This window comes from Melospiza georgiana, chromosome 3, assembly GCF_028018845.1.
Source record: "Melospiza georgiana isolate bMelGeo1 chromosome 3, bMelGeo1.pri, whole genome shotgun sequence".
NCBI lineage: Eukaryota > Metazoa > Chordata > Aves > Passeriformes > Passerellidae > Melospiza > Melospiza georgiana.
In genome coordinates, this window is record NC_080432.1 from 18,478,499 (window position 1) to 18,499,571 (window position 21,073).

Below are 21,073 nucleotides of genomic sequence, written 5' to 3' on the forward strand. Positions count from 1 at the left end.
GGCAGGGGGGTTGCAAATGGATGGTCTTAAAGGTCCATTCCAATACAAACCATCCTGTGATTAATATTAGGAAATAGTTTTTATGACAAATGACCATTACATAAAGCTAATTTAAATTGGTTTATGTGTCCGGATATATCTTGCTAATAAAAGAAAAAAAAAGGAGTTTTATCAAGCCATATAAACATCAACAGTTGATTGCATTTTGTGGTGGGGAAAAAGATATCAGAACTGCAGAGACAATAAAACAATTCTAAGTCAGTCTGGGCAAAAAGAACAATAATATGCAAAAGGTAAATTAGTTGGCTCAACATTGTCTCTAGGAACATAATTATGCATTTTTAACAAAAGAGAGATCTAGAATGTTAAGGCTTCTCCTCAAGAAGGTAAGAAATGGTAGCATCTAGTAGTCACTGATGCAAAGAAGCACAAACCTCTCAAAGAAGTGACCACTTTCACTGCTGAGTCCCATTAATTCTTTATGTAAAATTCAGGCTATCTTGAAGTTAATGAACACAAAAACAAAGAGAGAAAAAAGAATAGTCAAAAAAAAAAAAAAAAAAAAAAAACCAAACCAAAAAAAACCCCCAAAAACCCAGAGGCCCAAGTGGCAGAGCTGAGTCTCATTTGGTTCTCTGAACCTTTCTTCTGCCCCAAACTTCCATCTACAGATCCTTCTCAAGCAGGGAAAGAACTTGTGAGGAGCTTGTGCCTGCATGATTTCTGTACAGCCTCCGAGCTGTTAAACCTGAAATCAGAAACACAATCCCCTAAGGCTGGAAATCCTGGTAATTTTGGTCCTGTTGCAGGTTATTCAGATGCTCTGCACCAGTGGCTGTATGATTGCCTCCATAAATAGCTAATCAGACCCGTTACACTTAATAAAAACAAGTCAAAGTTTAAGTCACCGTGGAATACCCAGCCCTTGGCTTCAATGCATGAATGAATTTGAATGGAGGTGGCTGTTACAATAAAAATAACAGATTTAGCTATTAGCTGGTTTTTCCAGGGAAGAAAGCATGACAGAGCAGTTTGGGCCTAGAATTTTTGATGGATTAAGAGAATAACTTTGGGTCTTATCTTTGATGTCACGTAATGTGGTATTTATAAGCAATTTTAATTAAATAACAGATACAGAATGATCAGACTTCAGTCATGACAGCAACAAGCTCCTGCAGTGCTCATAATTATCATTTATTCTGTGCCATGCACAGGTCTGATTAGAATTTGAAATGAGCAAGCTCCAGTTCAGCACTCGGCACGATTATTTCACTCCTGTGCTCTGAATAATTGCAATCTTCCCAGTCTCCACACTTGGAATTGTGTTTTCTTGGAACTCAGATGAGCAGTGAGAAACATATAATGGACAGACAGAACAGATTTATTTATCATTTCAAATTCCCCTTGCTACCTGTCTGCCCTTCTCTATTGTCAAGTGGATTTTTGCCCCTCTTCCATCAATTAATTTTGCCTGATTACCTGCCTGCTTCTCTCCCCACCTTTACTCTTCCCTCCTGATTCCAGAGCACAGATGCTGAATAAATGCCTTTATCACCAGGTCCTTCTAGTTCAGTGAGACAATATGAAGACTCACCAAATATTTATGAGTTCTACTCAGCTGTTGTGGTAACACATAAGTGAGACAGCAGCTCTTGGAAGCAGCAACTGCTGACCCTTGCCAGGCAACTCTGAATTCCACTTAGGCAGCTTCAAATGCCAAGAAATAAGTCACAGTCTGTTGCACACATTGGTTTGTGTACAGATTTTGCCATTCACACAAGTGTTCTAACAGATAACTCCCTGTATGCAGCTGCATTTAGGCATCCACTTAATACAGACCACAAACTTAAATTCCATTTCATATGTGTTATTTCCTAAATAATAAAAAAAAACCCCAGCAAACTCTGATGCTTTGTTAAACATGTTTCCTCTTATTTGATTTACATTATAATAAAGCTGTCAATGTTAGTGCAGCACTTGAAAGGTCTCCTGATCCCTCTTCCTCCTGGAAGCCTCAGTCTGGAATATGAAGCACAGCATCTGATTTAGTATTCACTGTGTGCATGGTAACATTGACCTTGTGCCTCAAGTGGTTTTAATATTTCAGAGACATGAGGATTGAACTCCATGGGAACATAGAATAGAATAGTGGCAGGGCAAGGAGTGATGAATTAAAAAATGTTTAAAAAAAATTATGTCCTATGTGCTCAGACATCTAAATTAAAGCAATTTTACTGTCAAAACAATCAGTTAACTATGCAAGTAATTAAGCAAATGGTGTCATTATTCTTTAAATCTCTCTGAGAATGTTTGATGTGCTTAGTGGATAGCTGATAGTGATAGAGTCATAGTGATAGCTCAGGGGAAAGCTGATGGCTTTGTTTAGCTCCTCCACTACCTGCTGTTCAATGCCCAGTGTGCCAAATGTCAGCACTTCTTGGGATGAGGGACCTGCGTCATCACAGTCCTCAAGCAGGCAGCAAATGTCTCAGCAGTAAGGTAGAATTTTTAAAGAAGTTGGAGGGCCATATTTTGAAGTTCAGAGATTGTCCTTCACCCCTCTGACTTCTTGGATCTCCACCATGAAGCAGGGATGAGACGCAGTGTGTGGTGTGGCAGAGACCAGCACTGCTCCTGCGTGTCCCATCTCTGGTACAAGACCAGCACAAGCTGGAAAGCCCTGAGATTCTGTGAAGTCATGGACAGCACATGGTGGGTTCTGGTGTTTCAAGCCATTTTTGATGTTTCAGTGGGTTTTAGCATGTTTTGTCAGGTTTATCAGAGCATTTATAGCTTTTTTGTGTTAGGGGGTTCTTTTGTGCATTTTTTTACCTTTTTTCCCATTTTTCAGTGGTTTTAGCAGTACAGCATTTCCCAAGCCTCTTAGAGGCAATAAAAACAGCAGGGAAGTGAAACTGTCCTCTGGCTACATCAGGCTAATCATCAATTAACTCCTATGTGAAGATGAGCCAGCATATTTTCCCCAAGATACTACCAAAGCAACAGAGAAAAGTAGAGAAAAACATTTTCAAGAACAGCCTATCTTTTAAATTTACAAACAGAAATTAACATTTGTTTCTTATTTTTTACCTCTTGCCTCTAGCAAGTGTTTATAAACCTTTCCCTCTACAAATGACTGGAAGGAACCTGGAAACAAGAAAGCCAAATTAGGACCTAGGCAAGAATATTCTCAAATTACAAATAACCCAATGAAGAGTTCAATCTCATTGTGAAACCAAAATTGTTTTGTCTGAGAACAGAGATATAAAATTGAGCTGTTTGGGATCCATCACAGCTTGGGCTCAGACAGTAAATTTAATGTAGAAAATGAAGAGTAATTCTACTCTTACAACTCTTTCAGAGAACAAGATGAGATAGTAAAAGTTTATAGATATTGCCTTTGAAATATTTGCTGCTATGGAGATAGGAAGGGACTTGCAATTCCTATAATAAACAAAATCCAAACCAAATCAAATTTAACTCAATTATGTTCTTCACCCCAGGATTTTAAAGAGCTCTGGAAATTCATGCTTTAGCACATCACTGGTGAGAATGACCCAGTCCGACCCTGGGAGCTGCAGTTCAAAATTCAGAGAACAGAACTAGAACATCTCCCTATGGACTTGTCAAGAGTTAAGTCAAACTTTCTGATAGCATAATAAATAGCCAGTATGTCATGGGTTTTTGTTTTTAACTGCATTTTTTAAGCTAGAAATATAATGGAATTGCTACACCACTGTGCAAGCCTAACCCGTCTAATAAATTAAATACTCCAAATGAAAATTAATGGATTTTTGATCCACTACAAGAAATTGTTTCGGTAAGTCAGAACTCAACCTGCTGTGCTGCTGAGAGCAAAAAGTGCACTTTGGTAATTGAGATGACTGATCACTTGTCAGGCATCAATATTGGTTACGTGAGTTTTCATTCTCAGATCCTCCAGGGAATTGATTTCCCCAACCTGAATTACAGGAACACTGTTTGACAGAGAGTCTTTGTCTCCCTCTTTGCTTGATTAACATGAATAAAATGAGGAAACTCTGAGAAGAGCCAGCCAAGCATTATAACCCTGGGAGCCATCCTGCATCCTGGAAAACTTCCTTGCCTTGTGGCACAACCCACGTGGCTGTGGACTGCTCAGAGCACCAACAAAATCCATTGGTTTTCTTGCAAGCAGGATCTGAGCAGATGAACTTGCTGGGCTATTATGCAAATAAGGACTTACAATTTCTTGAAAACAACGCCATCATTTTCACAGTGCCATTTTTAAGACTTTTGCTGCCAAGGCAGTTTTCATAAGAAGACATGCAATTTGTTAACCATTCAAAATCCTCTGAAGGGTACACAGCACTTGTGAGCTGTGATGATGTCCTTTCCTCTCTGGTGTTCTCCATCTGGAAATTTCCTTATGCATTACAAAGCAGGATGTTTCAACACTCAACCAAATTTGGAGAGAGGGAAAAATCAGTGCTCTTAAAAATGAAGTGATGCCTCATTGACAATAAGTCACAAGGGCAATCAGAAATAAATCGAGGCTCCCCTGTCAAGTATTTGAAATATAAAATTTGCTGCCTTTCTTCATTAGAAAAGGATTTCTTTTATTAGTGAAATGTGCCACACTTGATGCATTCAAATTCTTTTACAAGCTGTATATAAACCTGACAATGTGGTGTCGAGTCACTGCATTTTAATCTCCATGGCAGGGATGAAATAACAGCAGCTAGAAATGGCCATCATCACACACTGAGCCTGTGTAAAAGTACAATAGTTCATATGCTCCTCACATTTGCAGAAATGACACAAAAAATCTACCCCCAAAAAAGGTTTGGTGGGCCTGTTCAGATGACCACCTACCCACAGCATTGATTATTAAAACAAAGCAGCCTCCATAGATTGAATAACGCAGTAGTCAAATGTGGGGTTTCATTATTCGGAAAAAAAATTAAAAAGCACTCTACATTCCTCAGAGTTTTACTGAGAGTTTGACTTCACTAAAATTCATGGAGTTGGGTCACAGAAGCATATTTTCTCCTGCTGTTTGGGAAGAACAGATGTTTTGCTTTTGTCATATTGTCCTGCTTCCCTCCAAGGTTAATTTTCTTCATCCACTTCTGTGTTCCCTCTCTCCCCTCCTCTCCCTATTACAAATCTGCCTCTCCTGGCTTGAGAAATTGGGATGAGCAATATTTCCATTTGGGGGTGTACTTGTCTGCTTCTGCAGAATCAGAGGCCAGAGCAGAGATTGCAAGACATTTCAGTTTTAAAAGTAGCTGGTTTGTATTCCAAATCCAAGTAAGGAATTGGTCCAGCTGGACTAATCTCAGTTCAATCTGCCCAGCTGGGTATCTGCCCAACTGGCTGTCAGAGTTGGAGAGCTCAGGGAAGACTCCTGTATGACAGCTGCAATTTAAATATAAAAAAACCACACACAGTTGCATGTGAAGTAGAACAATGAATAACACAGAGAATTCAAAAATGTTGTTCATATCACCCCAGCTAAAAATATATACAGCTGTAGCATCAGAGAAAGAGAGATGAAGCATAAAAAAATAGATGTAGAAGCACACAGAATCCTGGTATTGCTCACTAACAAAAGATGCTGTTATTCATCACAGAATTGATAATGAATATTGTAAAGGTGATACACCAGCATCTTCAATCTTGCCAATCTCACAGCCAGATTACAAAGACTGACCTGTGAGAGTTTTCTGAACATTCTGGGGAAACTGCAGACTCAAAGTCAGCCTTAGAAGAGGACATAACACTCCCAGTATCATTTGGTCACCTCTTTCATTCACTATTGATGAAGTAGTTTCCCTGATATATTCACCTCTGCACATAAAGTCTTAAGTCATCAGTGACTGAAACTGAAATATTCATATTTGGGTAGAATTGATAAACACCTGCCTGCCCTGAGAGGATTTAAGGAGTCTGTAGCCTCACCACCAATCAGCAGAAACCCACTAAACAACATGTCTATTTTTGCTGCACCTCTCCAGTGTTGCTCTATCCCTTTGATGCATTGCTGAACCGAACCACTGGGGAAACACAGAACTGGCAGAGCAGCCCATCATTTAACAGGGTAAGAGAGCTGATCTCAGCCTGGCCAGCAGCTCCCCCTTGGGAACCATTCCAGCAGCCAGAATCAGCAAGGCAGGATGGAGTCCAACCAAGAGCACATGGCCCTCAGTCATTGGCAAGGACGTGGCAAAGCAGCTCTGCTCCATTTGGGCTTTGCAGAGCGCCAGGAATCTTTTGTAGATTGGTTTCTCTGTCTTTTTGAAAGGCTTGAAACAGCCATGCTGGTGTGCCTTAATTCTGGAGAGAAACTATATCCAGAGTTTCTGCAAGTCATAAAGTCTCAGGGCAAACTTCTTTTAAAAGGACAAGTTATTTTTGTAGCCAACAATGCTGGTGACTGCAAAGGTTGTCTCAACTGTAAACAAATTTCCAGGTCTTTGAGTGCTCAGTAGTTCTGACTCTACCCTCTAGCACAGCAAGGCACAAAAACAGGATGACAAAACAAGAAATGACAAAAGTAATGTCCTCATTTGAGAACACACTCTTTATTGCTGATAAAATCTGCACTCTTATCTGCAGTGTGATAATCACTCTTATCTACATGGAAGTGTGTTTCATGGGTGTCAAAACATGCTGCAGAGAGAAAACAGAGCCCTACAGTCCAATGGAAAGAAGTAAAATCAATTCATAATTGCTCCCCATGCTCCTGGATAAGAGATTGTCTCTAGATACTATCAACAGATTTATTACATATATATTTAAAGGGATCTCTGTGCTCTGGCAGCTTTTATTGGGATTTCCCTAGAAAATATACTTGTAATATATGGTACATAGGTTTTCATTTACACCAGAAACACAGGGGCAAGACTTTCTAATCTGGTGATGTATCAGTGCTGGGCTGAGTGCTCACAGATTAAAAAAAAAGTAGATACAGTCATAGCAAATTACTTCTGAACTGCTCTGAAGCTTATAAAACTGCTATTACAATCCAAAGGAAGCGTGACAAGGTTCATCAAAGATTCATAGCTTGTTGTTGTAGACTTCAAATGATGAATGAGAGAGGGTACATTAAAATTCTGCTGCTGCCACTAGCACTTCAGGAAGCTTTTGGAGGATAAATACTGCTTCTACTTAAAGGCAACAGGTTTTGAAAGAATGAGTCACATTTTCCAATACAACTTAACAATCTTGTTTAATAGTTAACATAAAGGGGCACTGGCTGCTCTCATCAGGCAAACACATGCTAGAAAATAAACCAGATTCCTCCCCAGATATTCAGATATTCAAAGCCAAAGCATTGCATGCTGCTGGGATCATGGCAGTGCTCTGGGTGACAGGCAGGACTGATCAGCTTTTTCCTCCTGCAGACCTTGCTAACTGCATCTAGGTTTTCCAGGCCAAAAAGTCAGAGAAGGAGCACATTCAGGGAATATCTTTGACATCCCTTGAGAAAAGGCGCTCAGATGACCTGAGGCGGCATGGCTTACAATGACCCCACAGCAGCAACTCTGAACCTGCCAGCAGCACTTGTCAAAAATGTGTTCTAAACTAACATGTTAGAAATACAGCTTCCTTTTCTTGTTTAGTATAACCCCATAAGTGATGTTACTGTTTGGACCTGCCTTTTGTGGCAGATAAAACACAAAGATAACAGAAGAGCACTTCCTTTGTTCATTATATTAACAGACAAGAATTTATTCAGCTTTTAGATGGCCTGTGTGGGTATGTGCATATCAAGGAGCACATAATTAAATACGAAAGTATTTAAAAACCTATAAACAGACAATAAAGGGGATATAAAACCCACTTTATATTCCTTTAGAGTTCATCTCATGCAATGTCTTAGACAATATAAACATATATCAATATGTATTGAAAAAAGCCTGTTTCAGGGCTGAATTTGAGGATCTAGAACCAAAATGTTAGGTGGCAAAATTCAAGGGTGATAGAATCTGCAGTGGACGAAACAAGGGGTTAAAACAGGCCAAATGACCCCCAGCAACCTGCACAACTCCACACCATGGCAGGTGACACCAGTGCCTGTAAATGGGACATGTTCCCCCTGTGAACACAGCTCTGCTGCTCTGCAGCCAACAAAAATTTATCATCCTTTGCCAGATTGAGACAACTTCTATGCTGCTGATCTAGGCTAACTCTGCTATTGCACATTTCAACATCAAACTCCTGTACAAACGAGGCTTTAGCTAATTTCCATTTGCACCTAGTTACAAGCTAGAATAATTTTATTCTCAAATAAATGTCCACAAGCAGATGAAGGATTTGAATTAGAACCACTGGTTTTTAGTCTGAACTTGCACTGGGTTTGCTTTAAATGCAGCACTGAAAGATGTATGAAACAGGATCCAGTGGGTGATAAAGAAAGAGAATAAATGGGTAAAGCCAAAAGGAATTAGAAGGGTGCAAAACACTGACATGGGGAGCAGTTTGGATCACTATTCTTTACATTTTAGTGCTTTCTGGCTGCATCAAATTACAGCACACATGCATTCAGAGGCTGAAGCACACCTCAGTTTGTCAGTAGGCCCTGAGGCACAGCACCAGCCCAGTTCAGGCACCCATCTTGGTGGCAGTGGAACAAATGCATTTTGACTAATTCCATTGAATTCCATTGTTTCCTCCTATGAGAAAAAGTATTCATTATTTAGGATCATAATACCACCTAGATGTGTAATTCCTGATTTCAGCTGTGCAGTACCAGGCACTACTCAGAGAGAGAAATGCCTCCATCTCCCAAGAGCTCATAAAACAGAGAGAAATCCTGCTTTGCTTGTTCTACAAGACTTGTACCAGGTATTACTTGTACTATTAAGTGCTTGTTGCTTTATATTGCTATGCACAGGTGAGAGCCCTTCCATAAGACTGGATGACTTCTGTGCTATTTAAAATGTTTCCATAAATCTTGGGGTGCTCTGTAAAAGTTGTTTTTTACAGTCAGGGTTTCACATTGATGATCAGTGGCTGCAACTCTGTTTAAAAACACTAAAACTGTCAGAACAGTAGGACAGGGAAATTTCTTCAGGTCTGTCAGGAGACTGGTGATATTAGGGATAATTTTTTAGGAAAAATGGAGCAACATCTCTTTGAGATTTAGACTAAACAAGAAATTTTGGCTTTTAATACTTTATTCTGTTGCCATAACACAGTACTCAAATATGGGGTTTCATTATTAGGAAAAAAAATTAAAAAGCACTTTACATTCCTCAGAGTTTTACTGAGAGTTTGACTTCACTAAAATTCATGGAGTTGGGCCACAGAAGCATATTTTCTCCTGCATGGGAAGTTGGCCAGCAATTAGAGGTAATAAAATAACTACTTCAAGTGTGCAAGCACTAAAAAATATTTCTAGACCTGTGGTTTATTAAATTGCATCAGAATATTGTCTGCAGCAAACAACTTCATTCTTTGGTTGAGGTGTATCACTGAAACACTTCATCAGAATTTTGTTACAGCATGTTCACATGTTTTCTGGGAGAAAAGAAGGGGAATTTGTATTTCATGGGAGAATTTTCCCTCCTTCCCACCTGCAACTGCGTTACTGAGCAGAACAAAAATAAATCAGAACAACGTGCTCATGAGCAATGGATGATGGAAAAACTCACCAGAGCAGGAATCTGGAATGAGATCACCAATGTAAAGTTCATGGAGCATGGATGGCAGCCTAGTACTTGCTGCTTCCCAAAGAATAAAAAACTCAACTCTTGGTTTCTTTTGACCTTTTCATCTCCTGTTCTATTTGTAGCAACTCAAGCTTTATCTAACAACCAATAACATTCTTGATGAACTAAACTTACTGTATTTGTTTGGGGTTTTTTCTATTTTTAATTTCCACCAACCTCTTGGTAGAAATTGTGCAGTGTTAAGTGGGGCTCACATGAAACAGAAGGCATGATTTCCACCAACTTCCATGGAGCCAGATTTTTACCAAGTTGGTATAACTTTCTGCGATAGCTTAGCATGAGCATTGAAATTTTACCCTTATCCCTCAAAAATGCAGGTTCCCTTTCCATTAACATAATTCAGTTTAATGGATGTGGTATCAAGACCTAAAGAATCCTACCAGCAAAAGCCTAGAGACTTTCCAGTGTGAACCTATTCCCCACGTTGAGGGAATGGGCATTAAATGGAAACAACAAATAATAATTTACCTCCAGTAAATTCAAGGATTTTGGATCATGTGCTGTGATTTTTCCTTTTTTTTTTTGGCAAAAATACCTCTGTGGAGATGGAATGAAGAAAGGGAAAGCAACAGATTGCTAATACCCTTGCTAACAATGTAGGATTACTCATGACCCCAACAGCATTGCCAGATCATAACAACCTCAGAGCAGTTTCTGTAAGGTGTAGGTTGAAGAACTTTTTCTTTCTCTTCGAGGGGCTTAGTGCAAAAGGAAGAATATGGCTCAAGGAAGCAGATGGAAAAACATTTCTGACAGCTTAAGTACAGTTAATTATTTGTAGGCGAAGCATTCTGCTATCAGCACTGATTTGCTGTGCTTGAAACTGAAACAGTCAGAGCAGCAACAATTTTATTCAGCATCACTGCAATTACCTGACTATAAATAGGAGACCTTGCTTTTCATCCCTTCCAGGAACAGCTAAAGGCCAGCACACTGCGTAGATGCCTCTTTGGTAAGCAGCTCATCCAAGTCTCATCCTCTCCCATATTTTCCACCTCTTACCTTTTTCTTTTAAGCAGATGCAATAGTTACTAGAAAAAGGAAAAAAAAAGAGAGTACAACATGTATGGGAAGAGTTCACAAGGTAAGTATCACCTCTTTCACTTCACAGATAGTGGAGCTGAGGAAAATGAATACTCATTTAAGAACATGTTCATTTCACATCTGCTCCAGAAGGAGCAAAGGGTGATGATGTGTTTTCTTGTGTCTTCTGGGATTTATCATCAACTAAGTCCCAGAAGATTCTTCTTGCTGTGAGAGAAGAGAACTCTGCTCCTAAATAATGACATCCAGCCTTCTGGGGAAAGAGACAGGAAGAAAGTAGGCTTGCAGAGGAAATCTCCAGCCTCCACTAACCAACAAGGAGGAACTGGAGACAAAAAGGATAGCACAGATTATTTCTCCCTCAAAAGTTTGACATGGGGAGGACACTTCCTTGTGATCAAAGATCACACTATTCTTTTCTATTCTTCCCTGGCTTTGGTTAAAGCAGGATCACAGAATCTCCTGAGCTGGAAGGGACCCACAAGGATCATCAAGTCCAACTCCTGGCTCTGCAGACAAAATTCAATGAAAGGGAACATAATCAGTTTTTCCATCAGCTTTAAGATTTATATCAAAGAGACACAAAATGCTATTGAGAGCTGTGTGATTACTTTTTTGAATAAGTTTTATTGGAAAGAACTGAGACTGTTAGCTTTCATTGTCCACTCACAGCAAGGACTAATTAGAGTAAGACACTCTCCAGAATACTCTGAAGAATTGTGATTATTCACTCTTAAGAAAGATTAATTTGACTGGAAAGACAACAGAGAAACCCTTTAAAGAAGACATGGAGAATGGAGTTTCCTATGGGAGGACAGGAGACAGCTCACTTTTAACAGAATGGAGGGTGAAAAGGACTTCTTTTTCTATATATTGAAATCTTAAGCAGCATGAGAGATAAGTGTACTCAGGCTAATGTTGGCTCAAAAGCAAGTGGAATAAATTATCTAAGAATAAATTTATTCTGGAAACGCAAAAAAAAAAAAAAAAAAAAAAAAAAAAAAAAAAAAAATCAAGTACCAGAACAGTGAAATCCTGGAAACACTCACTCAAAGCAGTAGTAGGACCAAATGAAGTGTTCTGCTTTCCAGTGGAGTTTGGTAAGTGTATTGATGAAGTTGCCTGCAATAGAGAACCTCTTTCAAATGACCGAGCACATCCACTGCAGACCTTGAAGTCCCCTGAGGTTACATTCAGAAGACCCACATAAACAACTGCTTTTTGTGCAAAGTCAAGAATTACAGCCCAAGGCCAGTTACAAAAACTCACAGAGCTTCTACTCAGCCCTGCAGGCAAATAATTGACCTCAGACCAGTCCAGCTCATCCCTGAACCTCAGGATCTGAAAACTGTGTGTTTTCAGGCAAGAAGCAATCATACTTTCACCCATCCAACCTCACAAAATTCCAAGCCTTTCAATGAAACTGACTTGAAAACATGTATTTGGACTATAGGGAACCTGAAGTAATTTCATTTCATCTCCTGTGAAATCCTAGAAGATGCATGGAACGATTCAGTCACCTGCTCAGAGCTCAGAGATGAAAGTTTTATGAGGTAGCAAGACATCTACAAGTTATTCACTGTGACTTGTTCCTGTGAATCTGGTTCCTATACTGCTGTAGAACTGGATGATTTAGTCAGGATGCAGAGATGAAATTCAGTTACAAACAACCATCAGCTTTTCATGGGTTGTGCATTAATTATTCCTCTGCAGCAGGGCTCCATCAGTTAGCTCTGTATCAGTGCAGTGAAATTCCTTAGCTAAGGCCCATTCCAAGAGAACATTTCTGTATTGCCAGCAGGGTCAGTGTGATTGCAAGAGCAGTTCAGCCACCTCTGTGGTGGGTGCAATCCAAACCTATGAACCATCAGAATCCAAATCAGCTTCCCAACATCTGATTTGGCAGCCTTATGCTTCTAGAACTGGGTATACTACATTGTATGAAGATAAAATGCATCCAATAAAAACAAACTACTGTAAATTAAAGAATGTCAGCCCTTGGGACAACTTCATATAAATATTGTTAGAATGATCCCAGTATAATAATGCTTGCACAGGCCAGCTAGCCCCATTCCAAGCAATGCCCAGGCAGGATTTGGGAGCTGGCACGGTCCAGGAGCAGAGTTATTATGCAGCCACTGTGCTTTGCTGGTTAACAGGATTTAATTTTGTTACTGCACAGACCAAACCAGAGTGAGTCCTGGCACTGCAGGCACACAGTAACTCCAGCTCCACAGGGAACATGCCAGACATGGGATGACTCAGCAGCCATGGTGAGACTGCATCTCTCCAGCTGAGCTGCTGTGCCCAGCCTGAAAACACCTCAGAGCTTGGTTCAGGATCATTCTGCTGGCTCTCAGTAGCCAGACCAAAGGTGGTGACCAGGGAGCTCCTGCTAACAGGACCAGCTGTGAACAAGCCAGATGGGCCTCTCCACACTGTTCTCTGCCAATCTCTGGTAGAAACCCACCTTATGCAAGAGCTAAGCAGTGTCTGTGAAGGCTCTGGTGTTAGTCTCGAGTTTACAGCCTTGCTACTACCCACAGCACCAGTGACTTTGAGGGAATGAGTCTGGGTTCACCTGGATCAGCACTGAAATATATTTAGCAGCAGTTCTGGACACTTGATGCCTTTGACCTGGCAAACAGATGGACCTAAAATGTAAATAGATTGTGAGTATTTATGCAGATATGTATTTATATATACATATATATGTATAAAGATATGCATCCCATATAAATGAATTCAAATGAGAATTCTATGACAAAATTTTAAAACCTTTAAATTATAAAAAAACTGAACATCTTTCAATAGGAACCTCATACAAGACAAAGACATTTTGTGTATTTGTTCCAGCTTAAATTTTACAGCAGAAGTAAAACTTCAAAACAGAATTACAGACCACAATTAGCTGGTCCAGTATTTGCTATCCAGCATTGTGATAAATATAATAGCTATGTTACAATCCTCTTTAAATATATGCAGCTTTTACCTGGTTTGGGTTTGTTTTTTCAGTCAGAGGAACACTATTCTGATAAATGCTTGGCCTGATTAGGTTAAACCCAATGTATTTCTACATCTCACTGAATGGTGTTGGTGCATCACAAATGAAGTACAGAAATATACTGGATGTTCACCTGCAGGAATAGCATATAGTTAGAATACAGAACACTGAAACTGCAAATTCTTTTGGTATTGTTGTTTTGGTGGGGGAAAAAAAACCCAACAAACCAAAACCACTGAAGCAGTTCCATGAGACTTGACATCCCTGTTTGACTAGTGTCATGAGAACAGCCCTGCAGTTCAGTCACATATCCATCCAAAGTCCACTCACTGCTTGTTTTCAGAATGTTGTACAGCTCTTCTTTCCGTGTAAGATCATCTTGTCCTGTGCTTCCTCAGTCCAGAATAGTCCTTAAGAAAAGGAATGTTGCTTCCTGGAAGACAGCAGGGACTACAGGCATTATAGTTTTAATGAATCCACTAAACCAAGCAGCATTATCCCTGGAAAGGTGAATAGTTGTAAAATTTGGTCCAGGTTGTTGCAATTTTTTTTTGTTTGCTTGGGTTTTGAAAATGATTTGCTGCAATACATTGAGAAACAGGAGACAAACAATTAACTCAGCCATTCTCCCATGGTATTCTGCTTCTCTTTGCTGGATCTCTCTTTCATGTACCGTATTTACTGCTGGGGTTCAAAGTTTTCCTCTTTGCTGTTTTTAATCATGCATCTCTTGGTTCACTCGTCCTTGCACGTCCAGCCTTTGTTGTTTTCAGTCCTTAGTGATGATCTTTCAGTTAAGAGCTCACCAGAGTGTAGATCATGCTGAATGTAAAAGAAAGACACAATATGAAAGTATCCCTTTGAAGCATGCAGAGCACTTTGATTTTTATAACCCTTTGCTCTCTGTTCCTCAGGTCTGGCTGTAATGGCCTGTGCTTTCCTTTGCATTCCTTCTATCTCTCTAAAGCATCTTAATTATGGTGTATTCAAGATGGGTATCAAAAGGCACTCAAGAAATAACAAATTCATTATCCACATCCTACTGCACCACAAGCTGTGTTTGAGCTTTTTAAAACTCAGTCTGATGTCTGGATTTGAACAGCAAAGAAACAAAACCATTTTGCTTTAGCGTGTTTGATCTTTCAAACTTCAACCAGCAACTCTCAGCAGGGCAGGCAAGGTTTTCCATGAAATTGCATTGTTTTGATTCCTTTGGAAAAAAAACTCTGTGCACTAGAAGAAACATAAAATGCAGCCACCAGCTGGACTGAATCCATACATATTAAATGCAACTCTGAAAAGCAGAGAAAACAGTATATATTGCCACAGCTCCGTTTTGCTGCAATTCTAATTCTGCCAATACCCAGGAAAGCATTGAAAAAATGTCTGTAATTTATACTATTTTATCTAGCACCAGGCAGTGGATTTTGGATGGTGGCCATGTTTCAGATTGAAGGGCTCAGAGGAAGCTGCACAGCAGTAAAGTCTCAGGAGAAATGCTACACCATACTGCTGAGCCGACTTTGATCCCAACACAAAAACGTGGAGTTAAAAAATGCTTTTTTCCCCACAAACCTCAATAGCATTTAAAAGGAATATTGAGAAATAACAATGTGCAGCAGTGACTCCTGAAGGTGTGGTAACAGCAGAACAGGTCAGACACCAATAATCAGAAGAGAAAACCACACTTTTCTTCCACCAGCACAAAAACCTGCCGTGCAGAGGGATGACAACATGCAAGACTGGCTTGAAGAGGCAACTCTAAGCAAATACATCATGGAGGAAGGAGTAGAAGAAAGACAGCTAAAGCATCACCTCCATTTAAAGTGTGTTAGAGTTTGTTGCCCAGCAGTTTTTATGGTGTGATTACACAGAGATCGTGGCAAGGCCTTACTTTAAATGATCCTGACATATTTTTGCACTGGGCATTTGTGCCTGTGCACTGAGGACATGTGACAGCTGAAAGGGGCAGGGGGACAATGCCCAATTAGTGGGCATATCTCCATGAATTTACTTTATTTAGGGGTTTGGATCATGCACAGGCTTTGCCCTGTCATGAAAGGGAACCTGTAGGAATGACTAGGGGCATGGTGCATCCCATGCCCCTAGTCATCCCACACAGACTCTACCTACCCATTTATTTACCATCTTGAGTATTTACTATACCAAAGGTATAGTATTTTTCTTATGATCCTCTTGAATCATAAGGAATTATAGTTTTTTATTTGGTGTAAGGCCATTAGCACAACATTCACCATTTTACCATCCCAAAAGATCACACAGAGAAGCAAAAGTTATTTCCTTTGGTTGGTGCTAGGGCCTGGCTCAGGCCTTAGGTAAACACTAAATATTCTGTACTGAAGTGCCAGCACTCAGCAGGAGTGCTTCCCTCAATCAACAGCAGAAGCAACCTTTTATGAGACTAAGGACATTGTGCAACTGGTTCCAGACATTCCTAAATGCAATTCCACAAATGAAATGAAAAGCAGCTTAGTGAAATGGCCAGACTTACCAGTAGAGATAGTAGAAGAAGGAAAGGAGGTAGAAGGCCAGCTTACACCAGGCCTCTTTCTGGCAGTAACTCAAGGTGTCTGCGTTCATGACTGCAGGTGGATCATAGGCCAGCTCTGAGCTGTCTGCTGGGCAACGAAAATACCTGAAAGAGCAGGAGAAGACACCTGGAATGATTCTCTAGTAATCTGTATTAAGTATGTGCAGACACACACCTGGCTACCATATTCCATGATACAGCAGGAATTCCCCTTTCTTTCCCAAGTCTCTATTTCCAGACATTGCAAAAATCAGGATGCTGTCTAAGCACTCCTTTCTTACAGAACCAAGCAATTAATGAATGTGGATTTTCTGTGGTCTATTAATTCTTCAGATCAAAACATTTCCCCTTCCTACAGAGTTATTTCTGGCTTATCCACTCATAACTCACACATTGTGAGTGACAATATATGGTGGTTTGTGATCACAGAGAAGAGGAAGGATTACGGGGCTTTTACTGCACCTACACAACTGATTTCAGACAAGATGAAAGGTGACAGTCCCAACCAACTGGTAGCTAAGTTCCTCCAACTCTGAAAAGGAAAAAAGCCAATATGGAGCAATGTAAGAAGTGGCTGACCAATGTTTTCTACATGTGGCATTGCTCAAAAATTTTCATCCAAATAATTTTCTTCAAAAAATATTTTTGTTCTTACACAGGACAAATTTCTAATTATTCTCAGCAATGACTGAGTGAGAAAATCATTACAAAGAACTTTTTTGGCAAAGGAGCTTTTGTCTCAGGTAGTTTGCAGTAAAAAGCAAAAGCAAAACAAACAAAAAAAGAAGTCCTCAAAAAAGTTAATGAACTGCTCTAAGATCAGCATGAATCAGAGCAAATATTGTTATTTCTGCTGCTTTAACAAAGTAAGCAGAAGATTGCTGATTGCTTACAGATGGATAGACAGACAGGAAGATCTAAAAACATCAAGCAAGTGATCAGCAGCAAACTTTGAAAGGAGATGTTCTCAAAATAACTTTGCCTTTCTCCCTTCCAATGTCAGTCACATCCACTTACAACCACTAATAAGATTGCAAGTTCTTTTATGAAGAACCACAGGTGGAATCTTGCTTAATTCTCTTCATTTGGATGAAGATATTACACAGTGTCTTCCCATGGTTCTGTGCAGAACTTTACACAATGAACCCAAACCTGCCTGTGGTTAAAACAGGAGTAATTATGGAGTATCTACAGCAAAGCATATGAAGAATCATTAAAAAACAAAAAGAATCAAAAGTTTTCTACAAAGGTTGATATCATTACTTAGAATCAGATCATTTTCCCCTTGGAAAGAAAAAAAAGAGTTTTTAGAAATCTTTTTAATGGGTCTCATTGTCACACTAAGGGTTGTTAACCCTTAGCAAAAGAGCAGCATAAGATATTGTCATTTTTATTGCAGCACAACAATAGAGAGAAAAGCACTTGTAGCTCATTTGATTTGCTTTCTGAGAACTATACTGGCACTCTAATTTCTGAATAATACACTTTATCATATGACTCTGCATTACCACAGAGCTTTTGCAGAAAAAAATGTTTAAAAGCTACTGCTTTTTAGTTCCTGGTTGAGATGATGATTTTGAATTCTTTACAGAATTATTCTTCTGTTACCATATGTACCTTTGTAACACAAAGAGACCCTGACAGACAAAAATCATCTGTGCTTTTACAAACATTGTGAAAATGCCGAACTAGGGAAGTCCCAGACTGACAACCACAAAAACTGATGTTTCTTGGTTATTTTCAGAAGCAACAGAAAGCTGATCCTCCACTAGAATGCAGAGGGAGATGCAGCAGCAGCAGCTGCACTGCCTGTCTGGAAAACAACAGCAGTCTTATGTGATCAACTCTGGAAGCCCCTTGGTGAATATAAACACAATTTAGAGGTCCAGAGTGGGAACACTCCCCACTTCTTCATATGGGCACCATGAAGAAACAGCTCTTCATCTACTCCAATCCCTACTCCATGAGTCTCTAAAAGAGGATTCCCATGCAGAACAGAAATTCCCTCCTGTACAGAAAGAAAAAACTTACTTTACACTGAAAAAAAAAATGTCCAAAAGCTGCCAAAGATGATGAGACACAAAAATCTGTCAACCTTCCCAGTCTGTTTCTCAACTACAATGGAAAGGTTTCCTTGCTAGGGCTGAATGAAGAGGTCCAAGCTCTTTCAGATATGAATTGTCTTGCAACTCCCCATCTGTGAAGTATTTAGAGCCTCACCAAGCTCCACATTTAGATTCCAGCATATTTCACTTCCATGTTTTCACTTGTGATGAGTGCATCCTGACACCCTTCATCATATTCATCCAAGTAACTGAAAGCCACATTGTATTATCATATGTTCTCCTTAGCCATTCTATATCTTGAAAAAATTTCCTTTTTCTCTGGAAATGTAAGTTTCAGTGGCTTATAAGCAAGAGCCTCTAGGCAAGAGATGCTCATCTCCACTCCTACCACTGTCCTTCATTGTTCACACAACCTGCATGTGTGCTGAGCTGACAAGCAAGCCTAACAAGCAGCCAGCATATAAAAGAAGGGCTTACCTCCAGAAGTGATAAAAAAGCAAAGGAACATTTAACCCCAGCGTGAGCCACTCCTGAGCACATAAAAACATTATGCAGAAAAGACTGTGGATGGAGTACTCCGGCAGCACCAGCTAAAAGGAAAGGAACAGAAAGAACAGAAGTCACTAACACAAACACCTCTTTGATTTTAGTCACCTAGGTAGTTTTTCAGAGAACAAATCAACTCTGCAAGTTTTGCAAGTCTCCTGTGTGTCTGTCCCTAGACACACCTCAGCTGGCAGAGAGCATGGCTTTGAGTAAGGAGCACAGCAGCCAGGGCCAGGTTTGTTAAGGCTCTAGCCAAGTTTGTACTCCAAGACATGGGACAAATCACTTACTGCTTCATCTGGTGTTCCAGATCTCTCTCTACAAAACATACATTATATTAATGCCTCCCTCACAAAAGCATTTTGACATTAAATGAGTGCCAATAAAAGAGTTAAGAGTTTTCAAAGAATGAAGTGTTATTACTGAAGCATTCAGAAATGAAACAAAGCTACTCCTGAAGTTTTGCTTCTACATTGGAGGAATGTCTCTGGAAAAACAAAGCACTGCTTCTACCATTTAGACATGTTATATACAACTTAAAGAGATCAAATCCATTACCAAGTCAGTCTTGCAAGCACAAACCCACTAAGACAGGAAATTCACTTCCTAAGAAAATCCAAGGCTCCCTACACTCGTTGTTTCAGAACCATGACGATTCCTTCTATTAAAAGAGAAAATGAGTGGGCAGCTGGCAGAAGCAGAAATGTATGTGATGTTGATTCAGAGTAGTTATTTCAAAAGGCACTTTGCTTTCTTCACTGCTTTCTCATTTCTTAGCTGTCTTTCTTCTCTTGTTTTCTTCCCCTGTCTTTTCTCAGAAATCTGTTTATTTTCTTCAAGTCACAGAAAAGACTTATTTCCAGCAATGCATATTTCTCAAAGCTAGACAAACTCATACACAACTCATCTGCATCCACAGCTTCATCTTGGAGATACATCAACTTAAATTAAATCCCAAAAGGCATTTGGGGGCTTTTTTGATGACAATTCATTAGCATCTGTCAAATAATTAAAGGGAGCCCTATTTTTTAAAAAACAAGGTAAAATTTACTACACAGTTTTTCCAAATAACTACTCCCATAGAGCTGTGCTGCAAGGAATTCCATCATCTTGGCTCTAGGAGGCTTTCCAACTCACATGGGACATACTGTTTAAATGCATTTCACTTCAGCACTTGAAGAACTTAACAGATTTGGGCATCTCCGTGACTGTGCCTTCAACTTAAACATTCTCAAGGGCTTATTTTATGGGGATGAGAAATCATAATACAATTATATACTTCAGATTCCAGATGGTACTTATTTATCACTGCTGGATCTTTTTTTTTTTCAGTTTGAGAATGTGATTTACAACATGACTATAACCTTTCCCCAAAGAATGATTCATCTTCATAACAAATTGTAGACAAGAAAGGTCTTCATGATGTACATCTGCCCACTGAACATCACAACACTCAAAAGCATATTACATTCATTTTCACATATTTGATTGCTGGTTCCAACACAATACACAAACTTAGCTAGACTGCAGCCCTGGTGCCTGATCAGTGGGCTGGCTGGTAATAACAGGGAAGGAAACCCACGGTGAATATTTATGCAGAGCTTGAAAAACAAACCAAAAATCTGCAGTGAAATTAGAAAGGAAGCAAAGGAAGCTGAGGACTCTCAGAAGTAGGCTCACTTTCCAGTCACAATTTCTGGTGTAAATTAAATCTATCTATACTTGTGGTAGAATAGCAAAAGGGTCATTGATGTCTCTTCAACCTTTTGTTGGAGCGGTATTTTCCTGTAGACATAAATAAGAAAGGATCATTGCTAATCACTGTTTCTGGAGAGAATTCCTGCAAAGAAGGAAACAAAGTTCAGCCTGCAAACCCAGTTACATTCAGCTGATGTACTTCACAGACCAAATCTAAAAGGAGGTGTGAGACTTGGAAGCATAAAGTATAGAAAGGCACGAACTAACAGCAAGGCTTATGAGGTCAAGTAAATAACTAAAATAAAACACTGCCTCGGTTCTTGGCTCTAAGAATCATCCTGCAATTTGACACTATATCCTCTGAAAACAATGAAAACTGGAAATCAACTTTAGCAAACATGGGATTCAGCTCCTGGAGAGAAGAAAGCTGGCTGAGAAACAAGCA

The 21,073-nt window shown here is 39.6% G+C and overlaps 1 protein-coding gene across 2 annotated transcripts in view; it reads right to left on the bottom strand.

Moving 5' to 3' along the window:
- Nucleotides 1-10,231: 10,231 nt before the first annotated feature.
- The window catches only part of CNIH3 (cornichon family AMPA receptor auxiliary protein 3), a 48,511-nt gene continuing 37,669 nt past the window's right edge, over nucleotides 10,232-21,073 (bottom strand). Inside the window, exons 4-7 of one of the 2 annotated variants that reach the window (XR_009114256.1) lie at nucleotides 18,862-18,974; nucleotides 16,280-16,423; nucleotides 13,234-14,589; nucleotides 10,232-11,885 (exon numbers count right to left, since the gene is read on the bottom strand). Coding sequence is in view for 1 of the 2 variants with exons in the window: in XM_058020488.1 (XP_057876471.1) it covers nucleotides 14,562-14,589; nucleotides 16,280-16,423; nucleotides 18,862-18,974 (285 nt within the window). In the remaining variant the exon portion in view is untranslated. Of the gene's footprint in view, nucleotides 14,590-16,279; nucleotides 16,424-18,861; nucleotides 18,975-21,073 lie in introns of both variants that reach the window. The other variant, XM_058020488.1, reaches the window with a different exon arrangement.